Consider the following 20,550-nt stretch of genomic DNA (forward strand, 5'->3'; position numbering starts at 1 on the left):
GGTTGGTGGAACGACAAAATTCCACCATTGCGCAATCCCTGCGAATTTATTGTGAGAAAAATCAAGATAAATGGCCACTGTATTTATCAAGTGTGATGATGGCTTTTAGAAAATCACCATGCTCCAATTCAGTGGAGTATTCACCCTTTCACATGATGTTTGGGGAAGACATGAATTTACCATTTGATATTGCTCTTACACCAAAAGACAATTTAGGCCAATCGGCAAAAGATCATGTGAAAGAAATAAAAGAACATCTTCAAATTGTGCATGAAATTGCAACCAAAAATGACAAAATTCATAAAGAAAAAAGTAAAGCTCTTCATGATCAAAAAGCCAAAATTCCTGATTTTAAAGTTGGTAACCGAGTTCTAAAAGCCATCAACAAGGTTCCTGTCGGTCAGTCTCACAAATTATATGACAAATTTGAAGGACCGTACCTCATAACACAAAAAGGTCCAAACTACACGTACAAGCTTTTGGATCTTAGGACTCAAAAGGTCCATAAGTCACTCATAAATGCTTGTCATTTAAAGCATTATAATGACCCAAGTGACCAATTGGACATAAGGAATCCAAATGAAGAGGATCTTGTGGATGATAATGAGGATCAGAATCAAATTCAACCAGATCAAGTTGATCCACAAGATCAGGTTGTAAATAATCAACCTCCTCCAACCCCTCCTCAACCTCCTCAACCTCAGGTACAGGGTAGGCATGAAAATCAAAATAGGGAAATTACAGAATATAATTATAATAAAATAGCTGGTGCTAGGTTTAGACGAGGGAGACGAGAATTTAAAGTTGAATGGGCGGATGGTTCTTCTTCATGGGAACCAAATGAGAGTTTTAATGCTGATATACTTGTTCAGTTAAACAACAGGTATACCAGTAAAGGAACAAGAAGGAAAACTTGTTTCAAAAATAAATCAAGGCAAATTCAATTTAGGTAGAAATTCAAAATTACTGTTAACAGTTATACATTTGTAGATAAATATAACAAGATATCATTAATTTCGGAAATGATATAAAATTATGTCAAGAATTATATTCAAAGCAAATAGTAGTAGAAAAAAAAACATAATACATGTAATTATAATATTAATAATAATAATAAAACAAAATAATAATAAGGGTTGTTCCATGAAATCAGATATGCTGACCCAATGTATGATTTAAAGGTCATAGATTTTGATGAATTGTCCAGGGCGTCCATATACTATTTTTCAAGTTCTTTCGATTATTTTGGCAATTTTTCTCAAAAATACAGGAATTCATTTCATTTTCTAAAAATAATGTGTTGTGGTCACCGTTTCACAACTTGTTGTGAGTATATAGTGCTATTGTATGTCTGATCAACATACACCCGACTCAACATCACATTAATTTTTTTTCCATTTTGTCTCGTTGTAGGTAAATTTTGGACAATTCAACGGAGTCTCTTCCTTATGATCATGGTCCTTGTAACCGTTCTGATGAACAAACCCACATATGTCAAAGCCCAGAAGACAGAACAAGATAAAGGTCTCGTGCAAAGAATAAACTATGGTGTTGTTTTCAAGAAACAATCATTTTTGTACCTGGCATCTGAGTCATGGTTACATACATTCAGAATTGATTTACCAAAAGATGTTAGGCTGACAAGGATGTCGATGTGTAACCAAACAATTCATGAATGTTCATCACTTAATAATATGTTAAATTTTATTCACTTTTTACATGATTCAACTGAATCACAGTTATTACAAACGATTCGGTCAATTCACACTCTGGTGCCACAGTCAAATATTTTTAAGGAAACTCGTTTATCGAGGTCTCTTTTACCTTTTATTGGCAACTTGGCCAAAGGTATTTTTTGGATTAGCCACAATGGGGGATGTCAACCTGTTAGCTAACCACATAAATGCTTTAAATGCAAGGACACGCATGTTTGCAAATGCATTACATCAACATGGTGAACACTTGTCATCCTTTATGAATCTAGTTGACAACAGAACATCTAACTTGATGAAGGGCATACAACAAAATGCAGGACACATACAAAAAGTTACACATAATTTTTATAAAACTATGTCTTCTTTTCAGCAATCTATGAGTAACATGTCAATTATATTAATTAACCTTGTTAATAATGGTAACATTTTGAGAGAGAAGCTAAATCAACTGCAATCAAGTATTCAAAGCTTAGTTGAAGGTAGAATCTCTCCTTTTCTAATACCAAAGCACATGCTAACTCAAACCTTGCACAAAATCCAAAGAATACTAACAGAGTCACACCCAGGCTTTTATTTGACACACTTTAATCCTTCTTACTACTATACCCATTCTAATTTCCTGTTTGCTCGAAACCACTCTGCACTTTACATAACACTACGTTTTCCTGTTTCTTCACATACCAAACCCCTAAACTTGTACAAAATAATATCCATGCCTGTCCCAATAAACCACACATCCAAGCATGCTACCAAGCTTGTTTCCCTTGCTAACTACTTAGCTGTTACTAACAGTCACGACTATTATACCACTCTGACTACTGATGATCTTACTAATTGTGTGCATGGTCAGACAATTTTCTGTCCGTTTAATGTAGCACTTACACCAACACAGGTTCCAGGGTGCACCATTGCATTATTTAACAATGATGTGGACTTAGTTAACAAGCACTGTAATTTCAGGTTCTTTCATAACCATCTTATTACTAATATTGTTGAATTGACACCCACTTCTGTTTTGGTCTACCGAAATAACAATACCATTACACTAAATTGCCCTGATCACCAAACATTAATACCACCTTGTTCTCTATGCATTGTTAACATTCCTTGCAAATGTTCTTTGTCTTCTAGAACTATTTACTTTGCACCAAGGTTAGTTGAGTGTTACAGTGAAAAATCACTTTATCCAACAAATGATACATCAGATTTTTCAGTGCTTCATCCAGTAAATCTTGCATTATTGACACAGTTTTTTGATGAGGACAGACTAAAACATCTGTTAGGGGACACTACATTTCCATCACAGGTCACACTTGAGGTACCTGATTTTAGAATATATTCACACAACATGTCAAACTTACTTGCAGCAGATACAGAACAACACTTAAATCTTAAAAAGATGGCACTAGCTGCAAAGAAGGATGCACAAATTTTTCAAACATTAACAGAACCACTGCTAACAGGGGACATCCAACTACAATCTGAGTGGCCAGATTTAAATGCAATTTTGATTTTTATTACATTTACCATTGGATTTTTGTCATTTATTACTTGTATTTGCTTATTTTACAAAGTAAGAAAAATGGCAACTGCCATGTTTATTTTACAACAAGTGTCCCAAGCTAAGTCACAAACTGTGCCTTCCTTTATTTATCATGCCCCGACTACTCGTCAAAACTCTGCTGATGATGAAACCAATATTATAAACAATTGTATTTCTTCTGAATTTTCATGGATTCATGCTTCTGTAGTACTAAGTATAACTGTTCTTGTATTGTTGGTCATTATTATGATATTTGTTTATAAAAAGAAGTCGAAAAAAGCTACTATCATAGCTTTAGAAATTACCTCTGGGGGGAATTGTGTTATTGTGCCAGTTGTATCATTATCTCTGTGCCCATCTTGCTGGGATATTACCACGCCAAATATCCCACGGGTAACTATGTCATCATTTCCTTCATGCAAATTGTTTACTACATGGAGAAATTTTAAAATTACAAACAAACTAACAGGACAGTCTATTGCTGTTCCTTCTGCTATTGATGTTGACTTTTTCACTTGGCGTAAACTAAAAATAATTTTGAGTCAGCCATTTTGTGCTTATGTTGTTATTATTCACCATGGTTATCTCTCCTTGTTACAAAACCAACAAGTTGATCAATCTAAAAATGTTAACGATATTGATGTAAAAGAAGGATCGACATTATATCCACAATTGTAAGCTACATTCAGTACATTTGTGAAACCTTGATCTGCAATACTAAAATTTTGATACAATTACATTATGTTCAAATTTTGTTATAATTGTGTTATAGTATTGTTTGTTTCATTTTATGTCTCTTATATATATATTATGTATTACCATCTTCTTTTATATGTTTCAGACAATTTAACTGAACCTGGTACTAAAAGATCAACCAGTTCTATCCCATATTTTTTTTTTCTATTTAAAAGTTATTTATCATGATACTTGGCAGATTAACTTCCCTTCTTCCTTATAGTTGACATGTACAGACGGATGGTTAATGCTATCACCTGCAAGACAGGGGATGCTTCACAAATGACGGACACATAGCTATAATGGTAGGATGGTTAGTTTCATAATTTAGCTTTGGGGTCCAAAGCAGTTGGAGCACAGGGGAATTATAGTAAGGGAGATTTTCTTGTTTTAATATAAAGTCAGAATTTCCTTTAAAATTCATTTGTTTTATATTCTAAATAATATGTGTAAATAAATTATAGCACAATTTCTGAAGGAAATTGTGTTGCGTTTTATGTTTCAGTTTGTTTCATAATTTAGCTTTTCATTGTTGTAAATATTACTTATTGAAGGCATTTTTATCAAATTTGTACAATTAAGTCTAAGTTGTCAAATTATCTTTTGAGTGTTAGTAGAAGTTATTTACTCTAGGGTCAATCCTTTGTTCCCAAACATTCTTAATCCGGATGTAAAATGAACTATCTAATTAAGCCCATTGTGTTACTTAAGATTGAACAGGTGACAAACACATGGGAGATTAATACCACATCACAACCTTTGTTCCGCAAAGGAAATAGTATATTTTTTATATTCCTACACGTTTCCTTAGGTACGAAATTATTTCTTTATTTTTATTGGTTGATTTTGAATTTAGGCCTTAATTCCATATAAAAAGAAATGTTCCGTCCGGTGCGGCACTTTTATGACGCATCGGACGAAAATAAAGTTTTAAACCAAACTTTTATTTTCTATTATAACAGGTTAGTGAATTATATATTTTATATATTTTTATTCATTTATTTTAATTTTATTCAATTTGTATTCAGGGAATTAAATATTCGCGGTAAAATATCTTCTACACTTCTAATTTGCATTTAATGATTTTGTCAGTTTATGCACAAGAGTTAGGGAACTTTAATTAATCCATGTTTGGATATTCCACCTGTAAGAGTTACTGTTTACATTCAGTATATGGTACATTTGTAAATAATTAACATTTTATAGTTGCTTTATGAAATGTGCATTAAGACATCAACATTTATAAATGAGAAGTAATGTCAAAAATTTTTAAAGGGAGATAATCTGTTGTAATGACACTGTCAAGGTGAAAATTGCTACGGCCAAGGTATTTCTGACACAATGTCCAAAACTAAGGCTGAACGCTTCTCAAAAGCTGGTAAGCATATTTTCCGATGTATGGTTGTTTACATTCAAGCTCCGAAAAGATTACTTTTCATCAAGAATTAATAATAATTACATCAAAAGGGGAACACGTCATATTTTCTGTGTTCTGCATATGGCAATTTCTTATTTAAGGTGCACATTATGTAAATACATGTATATGTTGTTGTGTTGTGGTGTAATGTTTTAATCATGCACATTGATAAATGATTAAAAATGTCAGTGTTAATATATTGTGTTACAGTTGTAAGTCATATGGTCACTTCCGGTTTTTGCAAGTGAAGGGAGCAGTTATTGCACAGTTTTCAGGGAGAAATTATTATTAATGAAATAAAAAGACAGTGAAAATATTCAGAACAAGTATAATAATTAAACGGTAAAATTAAAGAAAGTTTGAAGTTATAATTAGTATAGGAAGTAGTGACTTTAAATAAATGTTATTTCAGAAAAGGGGGAAGTTATTTATAATATGAGGAGAAAAACTTATTTAATTTAGTGTTGAAACTGAATGTTTAATTGTATGAAATTGTCTGTGTTATTTTGCATTTTTGGTTTGACTATTGTATGTATGATTTGTTGTAAATGTGGACTTTTATGACGCATCGGACGAAAATAAAGTTTTAAACCAAACTTTTATTTTCTATTATAACAGGCCACCGACCAAAGACCTTGAGTCGTTTCTGTCGTCTGGCTCAAACAACCATTACTACAAAACTCCTCTACACAAACACCTGAGAGCTAGTTCCCAAAATTTGCTCTACCGAAAAATACACCAAAAGCGTATTACATCAAGTGGTGGAGGACTTAAAATCCCGGAGTCAGGTGTCGGTGTATGGCATATTGGTTAAGATCTTCTGGAACAGTCGAAAATATGCCTGTAGGAGCACCCATTAACCAGACCATTGAAGTCCACCAGGAGATGGAGACCAATGATGATGGCAGGGTGGATGAAACAAGTGACACTGCAAGAAGACAAGATCCTCCTGTAGTGACCAGAACTGAGGTAACTCCCCAAGTGCAGCCAATTGCAGCAACTGCTGCTACACAGCTACAACAGCCATTGCCACAATTTCAAATGCCGGTACCACCGCATTTAATGCCAGTGAGAAAATTTAGTGGTAAAGGTTCTGTTGTGCAATGGTGGAAGTCATTCCTGACTTACATGACTTTACAAGGACTTACAGAAGCCAGGATATGCCAGTATTTTCCTTGTTACCTTGAAGGGAATGCGGAATATTGGTATAACAATCTGAACGACAGTATAAAAAAATCCTTCAATCTACTAAAAGAGGCATTTTTGAAAAGATTTCGACCAACACAGCTAAATGTGGAGCTAATGGATATTTCTCAAGGCGAACAGGAGACAGTGGACGACTATATTCACAGGGTTTTAAAACAGTTTGCTGATGCTGATGTCACTGAGAATTCATTGATGACCAAAGCTATGAGAGGACTAAAACCAGCCTTGGCAAACATAGTGATTCCACAGGATCCAGTCAACATGGAAGATCTTCGCGTGCGAGCCTGTAGGGCAGAGATGACATTACTTGTGACAAAAACACAACCCGCAGGTGATGTAAATGCAGTCATTAGAGATCTGATAGGACAAATAAATGAACTGAAAGCTGGTAATGAAGCAGTTATGGCAGCAATTAGTGATCAGGGCCGATTCAGACACCAACCGACGGAGCAAAATCAGTATAGACGTGGTAATCCAAATCAAGGAGGTAGCAGACCAAGACAAGACAATTTTAATCGCTACAGACCAATGCCACAAAACAGACAACAGAACCACAATACCAAATGTTCCCGTTGTAATCGTGAGTATTGTAGATCAAGGAATCAATGTTTGGCAAGATTTGAAACTTGTACTGAATGTAAAAGAAGGGGACATATTAGGGCGGCTTGTTGGTATAACCCTGCAAACATGGTGAATGGTAATAGGAATTAGGGGTGCGCGCCTATCTTTAGACACCCGTCTGGAGATAGGCACAGAGATAATGACTGTGCAGATGTAAATTTTACAATGCCTTTGCACAGGAATACAACTGAAGTGCATATTGGGGATAAGAAAACTTTTGCTTTAGTTGACACTGGGGCATCAATTAGTGTTGTCAGTAAAGAGTTTTTTGACAAAACATGTTATGCTAAGTCACAAATGCATGAATCAAAATATAATGTTATAAAAGGAGTAGGTGGTGATAGATTACTTGTACTTGGCAGAGTTGTTTTAGAGGTAAAAATTGGAGGTAAAGCTTTGGAATATCCTTTTCATGTTATTGAAAATATCCATCACTCTTTAATACTGGGGGAAGATTTCTGTCACTTTTACAAGGCAGTAATAAACTGTGGAACAAAAACCCTCCACATTGAAGATGACAATGTGAGCTTAGTGTCTGCTATTTATGAAGCAGCAGGTTTAGCTAGAACAGTTGAATCTGTTGTTATACCAAAAATGTCAGAAACAGTTATTTCGGTTTCAGTTTCAAAACATCATCATGGGTCACAAGTTATTTTAGAACCTAAGCCCACATTGACCATCAAACATCTTGTAGCTGCCAAGTGTGTAGTATCTGTAAACAAAGGTAAAGCCATGATGAAACTACTCAACCCTACTTACAAGGACATTGTGTTACCAAAAAGACAAGTCCTTGCAGATGTAGTAGCAATTAATGAGGCTGATGTTTTACCTTTAGACACAGAGGTTGCTATAAGTGACAAATCAAAGTCAAAGTCTGATGAGTCAAAAACTTTAAAATTTGATTTCACAAATTCAGATTTAAATGAAAGCCAAAAGAAGGAACTTCTTAGTTTATTAATCAAACATAAAAAGGTTTTTGCAAAAGACTTGAGTGAACTTGGAGTAACAAATGCTTACTCGCACCAAATTGAAACTGTACCTGGGGCTAAACCTGTAACTTTACCAAGTTATAGAACTTCAGCTCACAACCGAAAAGAGATAGATAGGCAGGTTGAGGAGATGCTTCAAAATGGTATTATTGAGCCATCAAATTCTGTTTGGCATTCACCTGTTGTTTTAGTGCGAAAGAAAAATAATGAATTTCGCTTTGCAGTCGATTATCGACGTCTCAACAAAATTACTATTCCTATGTCTTTCCCTTTGCCTCATTTAGAGAGTGTCTTTGATGCAATAGGTGATGCAAAGGCAAGGTATTTTTCATCGGTCGATATGAGGTCTGGTTTTTGGCAAATTCCATTAGACCCATCTTCTAAGAACAAGGCTGCTTTTATCACACAGAATGGTGTGTACGAATGGACCCGTATGCCATTCGGATTGACAAATGCGCCAATCAGTTTTCAGACTTTGATGACATCAATACTTCGTGGGTTAAATTGGAAGTCAGTTCTGGTCTATGTTGATGACATTTTAATCTTTAGTGACACCTTTGAGAACCATTTATCTCACTTGGCACAAGTTTTTGAACGTTTGGAAAAATTCAATCTCAAATTACACCCTGACAAGTGCCACTTTGCAGTGAAAAAGTTAAAATTTCTAGGACATATTATTTCAAAAAATGGAGTTGAGGTAGACCCAGAAAAGACTGATGCTGTTAAAAGCTTTCCAAGACCCACAACACAAACACAGGTCAGATCGTTTATTGGTATGGCCAATTATTATAGGAAATTTATCCCAGATTTCTCAAAAATTGCAGCTCCCCTCAATGCACTCATGTCCAAAGACAAGAAATTCTGTTGGACTGAGAAATGTGAGGAAGCTTTTAACATTTTAAAGGAAAAGCTGATTTCGGCTCCTATTTTGTCTTATCCAGACAGTTCCAAAAAGTTTATTTTGACATGTGATGCTTCAGATAAAGCAATTGGCTATATTCTGGGACAAGTTTCTCAGATGGTAAGGAACATGTCATTGCATATGGTGGTCGCTCACTGAATAAAGCAGAGCGAAAATGGAACACCACAGACAAAGAATGTCTTGCTATTCTTTGTGGTGTCCGTGCGTATCATACATACTTATCATCTGGTAAGTTTACTGTGTACACTGACCACAGGGCTCTTTGCTTTTTATATAATTCAAAAGATGCGCGTCTCCAGCGTTGGTCCATTAAATTACAGCAGTATAATTTTGACATTGTTCACAAACCTGGAAAAGCCAATTTTGTTGCAGATGCTTTGAGCAGACGTGAGTATCCTGAAAATAATGATACACAAGTTTCTTCTGTTTCAGACACAGTCAGTGAACAAGAAGTTCCATCAGATCAACAGCAAACAGTAAATTCAGTTTCAGAACTAGTAGAAAATATGACAGAACCTTCTCTTTCAGACAATCCTAATAAGGGTCAAACAGAGTACACTGAAATCCGTTTCTTCCGTCCAGGTGAAGAACCACCAATTATTGGTGTTATACAGACAACACCAATAAATGAAGTGCTAACTGACAGTCAAACTTTATTTCAGATGCAAAAAGACAGCCAAGATTTTAAATTTATTGTAGATTATCTAACAAATGGTACCCTGCCAGACAATGAAAAAGACAGACGTAAATGTGTGTCAGAAGCTGAGCATTATGAAATAATGAATGGTTTACTCTACCATTTAGGTCAACGCAGGTGCAAGGGTCAGCAGGAGGACAAGAAATATATAAAACAACTTTGTATACCAAATGCTTTACGCCCAGACCTTCTACGCAGCTATCATGATGGGATGGCTGGTGGTGGCCATATGGGCATCTCTAAGACGCATGCGGCGATTAAATGCAAGTATTGGTGGTCTACCATATATGGTGATGTTGAGCAATATGTAAAGCATTGTAACCGTTGTCAAATGGCAAAAAGAAATTTTAACACGTTCAACCCTCCTCTAACTGCAATGCCAGAAGTAGGAAGATTTGAACGATGGCAAATTGACATTCTCGGCCCTATTCAAAAAAGCCCAGAAGGCTATCAGTACATTCTTCTTGCCATTGACTCGTTTACAAGGTGGCCAGAAGCATTTCCTTTGAAATCCCAAGAGTCAAAGGAAATTGCAAGAGTTATTTATAATGAAATTATTTGCCGTTATGGAGCAATGAGGGTTCTTTTTTCGGATAGAGGGAGATCATTCATGTCACAGTTAGTGCAATCAATGTGCGAAATTTTCGATATTACTCAGCATCACACATCGTCGTACCATCCAAGAACAAATGGGTTGGTGGAACGACAAAATTCCACCATTGCGCAATCCCTGCGAATTTATTGTGAGAAAAATCAAGATAAATGGCCACTGTATTTATCAAGTGTGATGATGGCTTTTAGAAAATCACCATGCTCCAATTCAGTGGAGTATTCACCCTTTCACATGATGTTTGGGGAAGACATGAATTTACCATTTGATATTGCTCTTACACCAAAAGACAATTTAGGCCAATCGGCAAAAGATCATGTGAAAGAAATAAAAGAACATCTTCAAATTGTGCATGAAATTGCAACCAAAAATGACAAAATTCATAAAGAAAAAAGTAAAGCTCTTCATGATCAAAAAGCCAAAATTCCTGATTTTAAAGTTGGTAACCGAGTTCTAAAAGCCATCAACAAGGTTCCTGTCGGTCAGTCTCACAAATTATATGACAAATTTGAAGGACCGTACCTCATAACACAAAAAGGTCCAAACTACACGTACAAGCTTTTGGATCTTAGGACTCAAAAGGTCCATAAGTCACTTATAAATGCTTGTCATTTAAAGCATTATAATGACCCAAGTGACCAATTGGACATAAGGAATCCAAATGAAGAGGATCTTGTGGATGATAATGAGGATCAGAATCAAATTCAACCAGATCAAGTTGATCCACAAGATCAGGTTGTAAATAATCAACCTCCTCCAACCCCTCCTCAACCTCCTCAACCTCAGGTACAGGGTAGGCATGAAAATCAAAATAGGGAAATTACAGAATATAATTATAATAAAATAGCTGGTGCTAGGTTTAGACGAGGGAGACGAGAATTTAAAGTTGAATGGGCGGATGGTTCTTCTTCATGGGAACCAAATGAGAGTTTTAATGCTGATATACTTGTTCAGTTAAACAACAGGTATACCAGTAAAGGAACAAGAAGGAAAACTTGTTTCAAAAATAAATCAAGGCAAATTCAATTTAGGTAGAAATTCAAAATTACTGTTAACAGTTATACATTTGTAGATAAATATAACAAGATATCATTAATTTCGGAAATGATATAAAATTATGTCAAGAATTATATTCAAAGCAAATAGTAGTAGAAAAAAAAAACATAATACATGTAATTATAATATTAATAATAATAATAAAACAAAATAATAATAAGGGTTGTTCCATGAAATCAGATATGCTGACCCAATGTATGATTTAAAGGTCATAGATTTTGATGAATTGTCCAGGGCGTCCATATACTATTTTTCAAGTTCTTTCGATTATTTTGGCAATTTTTCTCAAAAATACAGGAATTCATTTCATTTTCTAAAAATAATGTGTTGTGGTCACCGTTTCACAACTTGTTGTGAGTATATAGTGCTATTGTATGTCTGATCAACATACACCCGACTCAACATCACATTAATTTTTTTTCCATTTTGTCTCGTTGTAGGTAAATTTTGGACAATTCAACGGAGTCTCTTCCTTATGATCATGGTCCTTGTAACCGTTCTGATGAACAAACCCACATATGTCAAAGCCCAGAAGACAGAACAAGATAAAGGTCTCGTGCAAAGAATAAACTATGGTGTTGTTTTCAAGAAACAATCATTTTTGTACCTGGCATCTGAGTCATGGTTACATACATTCAGAATTGATTTACCAAAAGATGTTAGGCTGACAAGGATGTCGATGTGTAACCAAACAATTCATGAATGTTCATCACTTAATAATATGTTAAATTTTATTCACTTTTTACATGATTCAACTGAATCACAGTTATTACAAACGATTCGGTCAATTCACACTCTGGTGCCACAGTCAAATATTTTTAAGGAAACTCGTTTATCGAGGTCTCTTTTACCTTTTATTGGCAACTTGGCCAAAGGTATTTTTTGGATTAGCCACAATGGGGGATGTCAACCTGTTAGCTAACCACATAAATGCTTTAAATGCAAGGACACGCATGTTTGCAAATGCATTACATCAACATGGTGAACACTTGTCATCCTTTATGAATCTAGTTGACAACAGAACATCTAACTTGATGAAGGGCATACAACAAAATGCAGAACACATACAAAAAGTTACACATAATTTTTTATAAAACTATGTCTTCTTTTCAGCAATCTATGAGTAACATGTCAATTATATTAATTAACCTTGTTAATAATGGTAACATTTTGAGAGAGAAGCTAAATCAACTGCAATCAAGTATTCAAAGCTTAGTTGAAGGTAGAATCTCTCCTTTTCTAATACCAAAGCACATGCTAACTCAAACCTTGCACAAAATCCAAAGAATACTAACAGAGTCACACCCAGGCTTTTATTTGACACACTTTAATCCTTCTTACTACTATACCCATTCTAATTTCCTGTTTGCTCGAAACCACTCTGCACTTTACATAACACTACGTTTTCCTGTTTCTTCACATACCAAACCCCTAAACTTGTACAAAATAATATCCATGCCTGTCCCAATAAACCACACATCCAAGCATGCTACCAAGCTTGTTTCCCTTGCTAACTACTTAGCTGTTACTAACAGTCACGACTATTATACCACTCTGACTACTGATGATCTTACTAATTGTGTGCATGGTCAGACAATTTTCTGTCCGTTTAATGTAGCACTTACACCAACACAGGTTCCAGGGTGCAACATTGCATTATTTAACAATGATGTGGACTTAGTTAACAAGCACTGTAATTTCAGGTTCTTTCATAACCATCTTATTACTAATATTGTTGAATTGACACCCACTTCTGTTTTGGTCTACCGAAATAACAATACCATTACACTAAATTGCCCTGATCACCAAACATTAATACCACCTTGTTCTCTGTGCATTGTTAACATTCCTTGCAAATGTTCTTTGTCTTCTAGAACTATTTACTTTGCACCAAGGTTAGTTGAGTGTTACAGTGAAAAATCACTTTATCCAACAAATGATACATCAGATTTTTCAGTGCTTCATCCAGTAAATCTTGCATTATTGACACAGTTTTTTGATGAGGACAGACTAAAACATCTGTTAGGGGACACTACATTTCCATCACAGGTCACACTTGAGGTACCTGATTTTAGAATATATTCACACAACATGTCAAACTTACTTGCAGCAGATACAGAACAACACTTAAATCTTAAAAAGATGGCACTAGCTGCAAAGAAGGATGCACAAATTTTTCAAACATTAACAGAACCACTGCTAACAGGGGACATCCAACTACAATCTGAGTGGCCAGATTTAAATGCAATTTTGATTTTTATTACATTTACCATTGGATTTTTGTCATTTATTACTTGTATTTGCTTATTTTACAAAGTAAGAAAAATGGCAACTGCCATGTTTATTTTACAACAAGTGTCCCAAGCTAAGTCACAAACTGTGCCTTCCTTTATTTATCATGCCCCGACTACTCGTCAAAACTCTGCTGATGATGAAACCAATATTATAAACAATTTTATTTCTTCTGAATTTTCATGGATTCATGCTTCTGTAGTACTAAGTATAACTGTTCTTGTATTGTTGGTCATTATTATGATATTTGTTTATAAAAAGAAGTCGAAAAAAGCTACTATCATAGCTTTAGAAATTACCTCTGGGGGGAATTGTGTTATTGTGCCAGTTGTATCATTATCTCTGTGCCCATCTTACTGGGATATTACCACGCCAAATATCCCACGGGTAACTATGTCATCATTTCCTTCATGCAAATTGTTTACTACATGGAGAAATTTTAAAATTACAAACAAACTAACAGGACAGTCTATTGCTGTTCCTTCTGCTATTGATGTTGACTTTTTCACTTGGCGTAAACTAAAAATAATTTTGAGTCAGCCATTTTGTGCTTATGTTGTTATTATTCACCATGGTTATCTCTCCTTGTTACAAAACCAACAAGTTGATCAATCTAAAAATGTTAACGATATTGATGTAAAAGAAGGATCGACATTATATCCACAATTGTAAGCTACATTCAGTACATTTGTGAAACCTTGATCTGCAATACTAAAATTTTGATACAATTACATTATGTTCAAATTTTGTTATAATTGTGTTATAGTATTGTTTGTTTCATTTTATGTCTCTTATATATATATTATGCATTACCATCTTCTTTTATATGTTTCAGACAATTTAACTGAACCTGGTACTAAAAGATCAACCAGTTCTATCCCATATTTTTTTTTTCTATTTAAAAGTTATTTATCATGATACTTGGCAGATTAACTTCCCTTCTTCCTTATAGTTGACATGTACAGACGGATGGTTAATGCTATCACCTGCAAGACAGGGGATGCTTCACAAATGACGGACACATAGCTATAATGGTAGGATGGTTAGTTTCATAATTTAGCTTTGGGGTCCAAAGCAGTTGGAGCACAGGGGAATTATAGTAAGGGAGATTTTCTTGTTTTAATATAAAGTCAGAATTTCCTTTAAAATTCATTTGTTTTATATTCTAAATAATATGTGTAAATAAATTATAGCACAATTTCTGAAGGAAATTGTGTTGCGTTTTATGTTTCAGTTTGTTTCATAATTTAGCTTTTCATTGTTGTAAATATTACTTATTGAAGGCATTTTTATCAAATTTGTACAATTAAGTCTAAGTTGTCAAATTATCTTTTGAGTGTTAGTAGAAGTTATTTACTCTAGGGTCAATCCTTTGTTCCCAAACATTCTTAATCCGGATGTAAAATGAACTATCTAATTAAGCCCATTGTGTTACTTAAGATTGAACAGGTGACAAACACATGGGAGATTAATACCACATCACAACCTTTGTTCCGCAAAGGAAATAGTATATTTTTTATATTCCTACACGTTTCCTTAGGTACGAAATTATTTCTTTATTTTTATTGGTTGATTTTGAATTTAGGCCTTAATTCCATATAAAAAGAAATGTTCCGTCCGGTGCGGCACTTTTATGACGCATCGGACGAAAATAAAGTTTTAAACCAAACTTTTATTTTCTATTATAACAGGTTAGTGAATTATATATTTTATATATTTTTATTCATTTATTTTAATTTTATTCAATTTGTATTCAGGGAATTAAATATTCGCGGTAAAATATCTTCTACACTTCTAATTTGCATTTAATGATTTTGTCAGTTTATGCACAAGAGTTAGGGAACTTTAATTAATCCATGTTTGGATATTCCACCTGTAAGAGTTACTGTTTACATTCAGTATATGGTACATTTGTAAATAATTAACATTTTATAGTTGCTTTATGAAATGTGCATTAAGACATCAACATTTATAAATGAGAAGTAATGTCAAAAATTTTTAAAGGGAGATAATCTGTTGTAATGACACTGTCAAGGTGAAAATTGCTACGGCCAAGGTATTTCTGACACAATGTCCAAAACTAAGGCTGAACGCTTCTCAAAAGCTGGTAAGCATATTTTCCGATGTATGGTTGTTTACATTCAAGCTCCGAAAAGATTACTTTTCATCAAGAATTAATAATAATTACATCAAAAGGGGAACACGTCATATTTTCTGTGTTCTGCATATGGCAATTTCTTATTTAAGGTGCACATTATGTAAATACATGTATATGTTGTTGTGTTGTGGTGTAATGTTTTAATCATGCACATTGATAAATGATTAAAAATGTCAGTGTTAATATATTGTGTTACAGTTGTAAGTCATATGGTCACTTCCGGTTTTTGCAAGTGAAGGGAGCAGTTATTGCACAGTTTTCAGGGAGAAATTATTATTAATGAAATAAAAAGACAGTGAAAATATTCAGAACAAGTATAATAATTAAACGGTAAAATTAAAGAAAGTTTGAAGTTATAATTAGTATAGGAAGTAGTGACTTTAAATAAATGTTATTTCAGAAAAGGGGGAAGTTATTTATAATATGAGGAGAAAAACTTATTTAATTTAGTGTTGAAACTGAATGTTTAATTGTATGAAATTGTCTGTGTTATTTTGCATTTTTGGTTTGACTATTGTATGTATGATTTGTTGTAAATGTGGACTTTTATGACGCATCGGACGAACCAAACTTTTATTTTCTATTATAACAGGCCACCGACCAAAGACCTTGAGTCGTTTCTGTCGTCTGGCTCAAACAACCATTACTACAAAACTCCTCTACACAAACACCTGAGAGCTAGTTCCCAAAATTTGCTCTACCGAAAAATACACCAAAAGCGAATTACATCATTACCCTTTAATTTATGTCGGTTAAGCGACTTGTTCTTTGAAATGTCACCAATGTCGATTGTCTTGTTCTTAATTTGGCAGTATTATCGTTTCTCCAATGAAATGATACAACGAACAAACAACTGTTTGCATTGTATTGTCGTCCGCTTGAATCATTTCGCTGATTTTGGCAAGAATCTTTTGTGAGGCAACAAAAGAATTCGAAGTGACAATGCTCATTCCACGCACTACGAGTTTGTCGGTTAGCGGATCAAACGCCAGATATTTCTTTTGTACGACCTGCATGTATCCCATCATGACTTTTTCCAGTTCCACTGTTATGTTTCCAAATGTGCCGGCATTTATTAAGGGTACTATGTATCTGTTGCAAAACTTATGAACGTTATAACAAGCCTTGTGCTTTTTAGTTTGACTTTTTTTATTCATTATATCATCAGCCTCCTTATACAGGTCCGCAATTGCATCTAGGGTTATGATCTGCTTGTCGTCGTCGTCTGTTGTTGTGGATTTACCGTTTCCGTTAAAATAAGCATGGGCTTCTTCCGTGGTCATAGACAATATTTCTTTGTACGTCTTGACAAACGTTATAAACACGCTGTCCGTGTCACCATACTGTTTCTCTATTCGGTCGCCATATATGTTGTCCAGGGTTTTACGTATGTTGTGGATCACACTTCGTCCTCCACCCGTCACACCAGCTTGGAATCCTGGTCTTCCGACAGACTTGCCCAAAACGCCGTACCAGGCATTGATAGCAATCTTACACGCGTTAGATCGTTCAGTGTAATTCAGTTCCTGTTCGGAACCGGGATCCGATTCTTTTATCATTCGCTTGAATTGGAGACGAGTGTCGATAATTCTAGTGTAAACGTCAACCTCGTTTTAAACTTGAGAAAGCAGATTGGGCTTCATTTGAAGCCCACTGTCTTGAAGAATTACGATTAGAAGCGATGAAGGATGTTGAAGATCCCATTTTATTATTTAATGAAAGACTGACATCAATTGCTAATAAAACAATACCTAAAACCTCGACAAATCCAAAAAGGCCTAGTAAACCATGGTTTACTGATGAGTGCGACAAAGCGATCGAAGAACGCAACAAGGCCCATCGCCGGTTTGACAAAAATCCTACACCAGCAAATCTGTCAAACTTCCGAATATTTCGATCAAAAGCTCGACGTACATGTAAACAAGCCAGACGAACCTCTTGGAAAAATTTTGTTTCTAGTATTAAATCTCACACTCCCCTCAATAAAGTATGGAATTTTATTAGAAAAGTAAAAGGAAAAAATTCGAATTCTTCAGTAAAACACCTTAAGGTTGGTAATACCACTCTAACCACCGAAAAAGATATCGCCAATAAGCTAGCTGAAACATTCGCTAAACATTCATCCTCATCTAACTACAAACCGGATTTTCAAAAAATTAAATCATCTGCAGAAAAGACAAAATTAAACTTCAAGTCAAATAATGCGGAATCTTACAACTCTCAATTTTCTATAGAGGAACTAAAATCGTCACTGGCTAAAGCCCACGATACAGCTAGTGGGCTAGATAATATTCACTATCAACTTTTAAAACATCTTCCTGATCCATCTCTACATACACTTCTCACGTTAATGAACGAGATATGGACTTCTGGTAACGTTCCGTCCATCTGGAAAACGGCTTCAGTAGTCCCTATTCCAAAACCAGGAAAAGATCATACGGATCCTTCAAATTATCGCCCGATCGCATTGACAAGCTGCGTCTGCAAGACAATGGAACGAATGGTCAATGATCGCCTTGTGTGGTTCCTTGAGAAGCACAACTTACTCACTAATATTCAGTGTGGTTTTAGGCAAGGCAGAAGTACTCTTGACCATTTAATCCGGTTTGAAACGCTCATCAGAAATGCATTTGCTAAAAATGAACATGTTGTTTCGGTCTTTTTCGATTTAGAAAAAGCCTATGACACGACGTGGAAATACGGTATTTTAAAAGATATATTTGATATGGGGTTGAAAGGAAGACTTCCTCTGTTCTTGTCTAATTTTTTGTCAGATCGTTATTTTAATGTGAGGGTAAATTCGACTTTTTCTGAGGAGAAGGAACAGGAAATGGGAGTTCCTCAGGGAAGTATTCTTTCTGTCACTCTCTTCAGTATTAAAATTAATAGTTTAGCCCAAGTTTTGAAGGACAATATTGACGGTTCCTTGTATGTAGACGACTTTTTGATCTGCTACAGGGGACAAAATATGAGTAATATTGAAAGGCAGTTACAACTTTGCCTCAAAAGAATTGAGAAATGGGCTTTGGAGAATGGGTTTAAGTTTTCTACATCTAAAACTGTTGGTATGCACTTTTGTCGAAAGCGAAAGCTGCATCCGGACCCAGATCTCTTTCTGTATGGTAATAAAATCAAAATAGTAGAAGAAACAAAATTCTTTGGATTACTTTTTGATAGTAAACTTTCTTTTCTTCCCCATATCAAATTACTTAAATCTAGGTGTCTTAAGGCACTAGATATTTTAAAAATGGTGTCCAGTACCGATTGGGGTGCTGATACCTCAATTTTATTAAATTTATATAGATCTTTGGTAAGGTCTAAACTTGATTATGGATCTATTGTTTATGGTTCCGCCAAAAAATCTTACCTTAAAATTTTAGACGCTGTTCACCACCAGGGGTTGCGACTTTGCCTTGGTGCCTTCAGAACCTCTCCTATTGAGAGCCTTTATGCCGAGGCAAATGAACCCTCCCTTGGAGACAGACGTTTGAAATTAGGTCTTCAATATGTAAGTAAACTTATGGCCTACCCAGATAGCCCTGCCTACGACTGTGTCATTAATCCTATTTATGTCGACATTTATCGAAAACATGAAAGCAAAACCCCTCCTTTTGGAATTCGAATAAAACCTCATTTGGAAGCAATTCATCTGGAGACCAATGCAATGACACCTGTTGTTACTTCGAAATGCCCTCCATGGGAGCTACCACATCCTTCTTTCATTTTTGATCTGCGTGAATATAAAAAGTCCGATACCAATCCTTTATTTTTACAACAAAAATTTTCTGAAATTGAAGCAAATTATCCAGATTTTTTGACCGTGTATACAGATGGCTCAAAAGATGGCGATAGCGTTGCATGTGCTGCTGTCCATGGTGACAGAACTGTAACTGAACGGTTGCCATCAAGCGCTTCCATATTCACAGCTGAAGCTCGAGCCATATTGTTAGCACTTAAATTGATTACTCAATCTAATCTGTCACAGTTTATTATTTGTTCTGACTCATTGAGCTGTCTTTTGGCAATTAAGAATCACGAACTGAAAAAACTCTTATCTTACAAATTTTATATTTTATTCATCGACTTCGGGAATTCGATATAGAAATTGTTTTTCTCTGGGTACCCAGTCATGTTGGTATTCAGGGGAATTCAGTTGTAGACAGGGTTGCCAAGAAGGCATTAAATGAAATAATAAAGGACGTTAGTCTGCCATACACCGATTTTAAACCTTTAATAAGGAAATATATTTTAAAGATGTGGCAGGACCGATGGGACGGTCTTGAACACAACAAACTCAATTCCATAAAACCCGATCTAGGCGTTCATCAATCCGGGTCGAGCAATCGCAAAGAGCAAGTGGTCATGACTAGATGCCGCATTGGACATTCTAGATTTACACATGGCCATTTGCTTGTTGGTGATCCTCCACCTGAGTGTATCCCATGTGATTGCCCTTTCTCTATCAAACATGTTCTTCTAGATTGTGTGGATTTTGCCAACATCAGGCAAAATTATTTTGACTGCGCCAATATGTTTGATTTGTTCAAGACCGTTTCATCTAAAAACATTATCGATTTCTTGTGGGACAT

The 20,550-nt window shown here is 35.1% G+C and overlaps 2 protein-coding genes across 2 annotated transcripts; both read left to right on the plus strand.

The window, feature by feature from the left end:
- Positions 1 to 1,758: 1,758 nt before the first annotated feature.
- Positions 1,759 to 4,356, plus strand: LOC148596771 (uncharacterized). Its single transcript, XM_088563163.1, has one exon. The coding sequence runs from the start codon at positions 1,870 to 1,872 to the stop codon at positions 3,934 to 3,936; it is 2,067 nt and encodes a 688-aa protein (XP_088419289.1). The 5' UTR covers positions 1,759 to 1,869; the 3' UTR covers positions 3,937 to 4,356.
- Positions 4,357 to 6,247: 1,891 nt separating this feature from the next.
- LOC148596772 (uncharacterized) lies at positions 6,248 to 14,584 on the plus strand. Its single transcript, XM_088564320.1, is given in 7 exon segments — positions 6,248 to 7,325; positions 7,464 to 9,247; positions 9,448 to 10,773; positions 11,074 to 11,248; positions 11,952 to 12,391; positions 12,393 to 12,596; positions 12,598 to 14,584. Coding segments are annotated over 7 exon segments (6,885 nt in total). The 3' UTR covers positions 14,476 to 14,584.
- The last annotated feature ends 5,966 nt before the right edge of the window (positions 14,585 to 20,550 follow it).

This window comes from Perna viridis, chromosome 15 (assembly GCF_037379345.1).
Source record: "Perna viridis isolate PV_CMFRI_1.1 ecotype Kerala chromosome 15, ASM3737934v1, whole genome shotgun sequence".
NCBI lineage: Eukaryota > Metazoa > Mollusca > Bivalvia > Mytilida > Mytilidae > Perna > Perna viridis.